At 48.9% G+C, this 4,463-nt stretch overlaps 1 protein-coding gene across 4 annotated transcripts in view; it reads right to left on the bottom strand.

Moving 5' to 3' along the window:
- Position 1: 1 nt before the first annotated feature.
- HVCN1 (hydrogen voltage-gated channel 1) overlaps positions 2-4,463 on the bottom strand; it is a 31,936-nt gene continuing 27,474 nt past the window's right edge. For all 4 annotated transcript variants that reach the window (XM_010841374.1, XM_010841373.1, XM_010841375.1 and 1 more), the window contains 3 exons: positions 2,815-3,046; positions 703-815; positions 2-351 (listed from right to left, as the gene is read on the bottom strand). In XM_010841374.1, coding sequence (XP_010839676.1) covers positions 286-351; positions 703-815; positions 2,815-3,046 — 411 coding nt within the window. In that variant the 3' untranslated portion in view covers positions 2-285. The remainder of the gene's footprint in view (positions 352-702; positions 816-2,814; positions 3,047-4,463) is intronic.

Consider the following 4,463-nt stretch of genomic DNA (forward strand, 5'->3'; position numbering starts at 1 on the left):
GTAATTGTCCAGCTTGTTCATTTTCAAGCAAGAGTAAAGTGTTCAACGTGAGGAAAATATAGTTTATGATACATTTGTTACACAGTGTGGGGTGGGACATTCTCAGTCACACCAAGGAAGAAATAGAGCCTTTAAAAGGCTGTGTCCCCCAGAATCCGAGCCGGCAGCAGTGAGGCAAAGCCATCAAACCAAATCTCTCCCCGACATGGCCCCAGAGGGGCGGCTGTCTTCCTTGTCACAAGCCCATGAGGCAGGTCTTCCCTTTGAGCTGGAGAAGGCGTGCATCTAGTTCACTTCCCCGAGAAGTCCATGCTGTCTCAATAGCTTGTTAAGTCTCTCAATTTCTTGTTCCTGTTATTACAAAAGCAGACAAATAACCGAATTTACCTTCTGAGCCTCCCCAGGCACGTGGCAGTCATGCAGTGAGCCCCAGGCACATACTGGGCCCCAGAGCTGAATGAAAACCACGCTTCTAATGGAAATCACTCAGTCGGGGCCCAGCAGTGACAGCGGAGAGGAGACACTGGAAGAGGGGGTTCCTGGCGGAGCTGCAGGGCGGAGCAGTGCCTGGGCTGAATCTGGAAGGACAAGGAAGGCCTGTCCCAGGGGAGTGGGGCTCTGGGCTAACGGCCCCACGAGAGCAGAGGCCTGGCTGGGAGGGAACAATCTGTAAACGGGGTGTTTTCCCAAGCGCCTTCTTACCTTCTCAGAGCAGCTGAATTCAAGGTGCTGGATCTTGGTGGCCAGTTGTATGTTTATCTGTTTTAACCTTAACAGTTGCCGTTCTGAACGTGTCTTAACTGAGATAATTATCCCTGAAAAATAATGGTGAGGGTCTCCATGATACCAGTTTCTGATTTAACCACTTGGGAAAAAACCCTGCATTCCTTATAAATGTATACAGTTGGGAAGAGCAGTGACAAGTAAAACAATCATAGCTTAAAGGCATCATAACTAGGAGGGTCAGGTTTTTCATTTCTGAGCTACTCAGTACCTAGCTGAGACATACTTCTGCGGCTTGCCTGGTGTGAGAAATCCTTAAAAATAATCACTGACCAGATGAGGGTTAAGCTCCTTAAGGGACCTTGTTCATAACATTTCTGCTACTTAGCAGCACTTGCTCAGGAGGCACTAAGTACAAGTCTGGAAATGCTCAAGCTTGGGGCTGTCACTCTCCCCACTTTCTGCCTCCAGGGCTGTGGCCAGTTTAGTTGTCAGGCACTAACCTGAACCCTGTTTGGGGCAGGGCTCCCCGATGCCCACACCACAGTGGGGACAGAGCTCCCCGATGCCCACACCACAGTGGGGATGAGGCCTCAAAGCCTGTGCTGCAGTGGGGCTATTCTGCCCCCTTCCAAGTGTGAGTGACCGAGTCTGGACCGTCACCCATGTGTGTGGTCCCCACTAGGTCTGGAAACAGCCATTCCTGGTTCACAGTGTTCCTGGCTGTCCCACCGAGTCTGGTTTAGCCTATGTTCTGTCACGCTGAAATCTGACAGCAGTGTAATAATGGGCAGTAGCAAGTGCTCCTACGCCTTGCAGCCATTTTTTTTTTAGACAAAATGAATACTTCTCACAATAGTGTGATGTGAAGAGTACTGGGTAGTAGCTGGTTCATGAGTCATTTATAGTCTGTCACAGTCTAGGTACCTCACATAACCTTTGTACACAGTATGTTTCTGTCCGAAAATCAGTTGGCATTAACATCTTCCACATTATCTGAAAAGCTTATTTCCTTTGACAGAACCCAAATAAATGTTCTTAATAGGCTTTACTCTAAATCACTAGGTCTGAACCAGCAGGTTCCAAAGCCCACGTGCCCGACAGAGCCGCTGCACAGGCCCTTACCCTGCCGGGTGGCACCCAACACAGAAGGAGCCTTGGGACTCACTGCGCCTGGCAGGGGACGGGCCCGCCTCTAGCAGGCCTCACTGTTGCTCACTTGGTCTCCTGACAACCACCCATAGCCCATCAGCTTGGGCCCTAGGCCACAGATTCCCAACCTGCTGGACACCGATCACCTGGGAGTGCTTCTCGAACAGACACCCCGCCTGGGCTCCTCTGCACCAGACTCGCCACTTAGAGCGCTGAGGGTGATTCTGACACGGCAGGTCCACGGACAGGTGTTCACTGACGGCTGAACCACTGACTGGTCACTGAGTCCACATAAAATCACAATACAAACAGCTGCTCTGAAACAGAGGCTCCCTACATCAGCAGGGAGTGTGTGAGGAACAGGACCTGTGCCTAAAATCTGGGAAAGCGGTGTTTCCCCCAGCGTGTTCTCCAGAGCCAGAGTCTACAGCAGGCTGATGGGTGTTACTTCCTCCCAAAGTGTCAACTTGGAAAACAGCTACGGTTCTCAGAGCCTTCATCGTGCTCACTTGTGTTGTGATTTTCTCCAAGCTGGGAGAATCTAATGTACCGTGTTTCTCAGCTTCCTTGCTCCCCTCCCTGATGGTTCCCCTCCCAGGGTGGGATGGGGTTTGATAAAACACTCTTCAGGAAACACCTCGCGAGAAGCAAAAGTACTTCGGCAACAGATCAGGGACTGGTCTATCACCCTTTTTAATTAACATCTTTAATCATGAAAATAGAGCCGAAAGGAGAAGGGCCCTTCCTCTCAGAGCACGTGTGCTGGTGTCAGTCTGTAACCACAGAGGCGGCAGTGGGACACCAAAGCAGACCATTTCATGTTTCTCTTGGCTGCCAGGAGAAGGACCGGGGGCTCTGCGCCCCTTCCAGGCTCTACTCACTGTCCTACCCCCCACCTCCCACCCCCAGCTTCCCGGCTCAGGAGCGCAGGGGACATACCATTGATGATCCGGGCCACCCGCCACAGCCGGAGCAGGATCAGCAGTCCTAGAGCCTCGAATTGATGCTCCCGGAACAGGAGGACGAGGTCGAGGATGAAGGAAATGACCACCACGATGGTGTCCAGGATTTCAAACTTGTGGTGAAAGAACTCCAAGCGGAAGACAAATATTTTAAAGAAAATCTCCATCATAAAAAAGGTTAGGATGGCAAGGCTCATGTAGTGGAACACCTGAAGGGGACAAGGAGACACATGAGAGTAGACGCAGGCTGATCACGGGCTGAGCTGGTTCACACAGATGAGCCAGCTTTGAATGAACCTGCCCAGTCACCAGAGGGAATCCATTCCCTTCACCAATCCCGCATTCCTGCCAGCACCAGGCACTGGTTTTGGGCTCCGACTGTAGCTGGGAACAGCACAGACACTGCTCCCTGAAGGGCAATGGGGCAATGGCAGAACTGAAAACATCCACCATCCCCTTTGGCCCAGCAGCTCCACTGCTAGGCATTTATCATACAGCTAAGTTCACATGTGCACAAAGACAGTAAGGATATTTACTGCAGCACCATTTGCAGAACAGACGATTTTCTTCATTATTTGTAGAACAACAGAAATGTTCATTAGACCAGGGTCCTTTTAAAAGCATTACAGTACCTCCCCGTGGAGTACTTCATAGTTGTTCAAAAGACCAAGGCTGACCCATAAGTATTTACTAGAAATGATCACCAAGGTGGGTGATAAATGAAGAGAGTTCCCAGATCTAGATTCATAAACACTAGTCTTCACTAAAGTAACCATTTCCATTCTGGGGCAGGGAAAGTATGAAGAGAGCTGAGACATCATCCTGGCCCAAAGAGGCTCACAGTGACCAAATCTGGGACCATTTGAAACTGAACACTGAAAAGAATGACTGTGTTTTTGTGATACACACTAAGAAAGGCAATGCTAAAGAATGCTCAAACTACTGCATAATTGCACTCATCTCACACGCTAGTAAAGTAATGCTCAAATTCTCCAAGCCAGGCTTCAACAGTACACGGACCGTGAATTTCCAGATGTTCAAGCTGGATTTAGAAAAGACAGAGGAACCAGAGATCAAATTGCCAACATCCACTGGATCATCAAAAAAGCATGAGAGTTCCAGAAAAACATCTGCTTTATTGACTATGCTAAAGCCTTTGACTGTGTGGATCACAACAAACTGTGGAAAATTCTTGAAGAGGTGGGAATACAAGACCACCTGACCTGCCTCCTGAGAAATCTGTATTCAGGTCAAGAAGCAACAGTTAGAACCTGACATGGAACAACAGACTGGTTCCAAATCGGGAAAGGAGTACGTCAAGGCTGTGTTTTGTCACCCTGCTTATTTAACTTATATGCAGAGTACATCATGAGAAATGCCAGGCTGGATGAAGCACAAGCTGGAATCAAGATTGCTAGGAGAAATATCAATAACCTCAGATATGCAGATGACACCACCCTTATGGCAGAAAGCGAAGAACTAAAGAGCCTCTTGATGAAAGTGAAAGAGGAGAGTGAAAAAGTTGGCTTAAAGCTTAACATTCAGAAAACAAAGATCATGGCATCTGGTCCCATCACTTCATGGCAAATAGATGGGGAAACAGTGGAAACAGTGACAGACTTTATT

Source organism: Bison bison, unplaced genomic scaffold, assembly GCF_000754665.1.
Source record: "Bison bison bison isolate TAMUID 2011002044 unplaced genomic scaffold, Bison_UMD1.0 scf7180017864160, whole genome shotgun sequence".
NCBI lineage: Eukaryota > Metazoa > Chordata > Mammalia > Artiodactyla > Bovidae > Bison > Bison bison.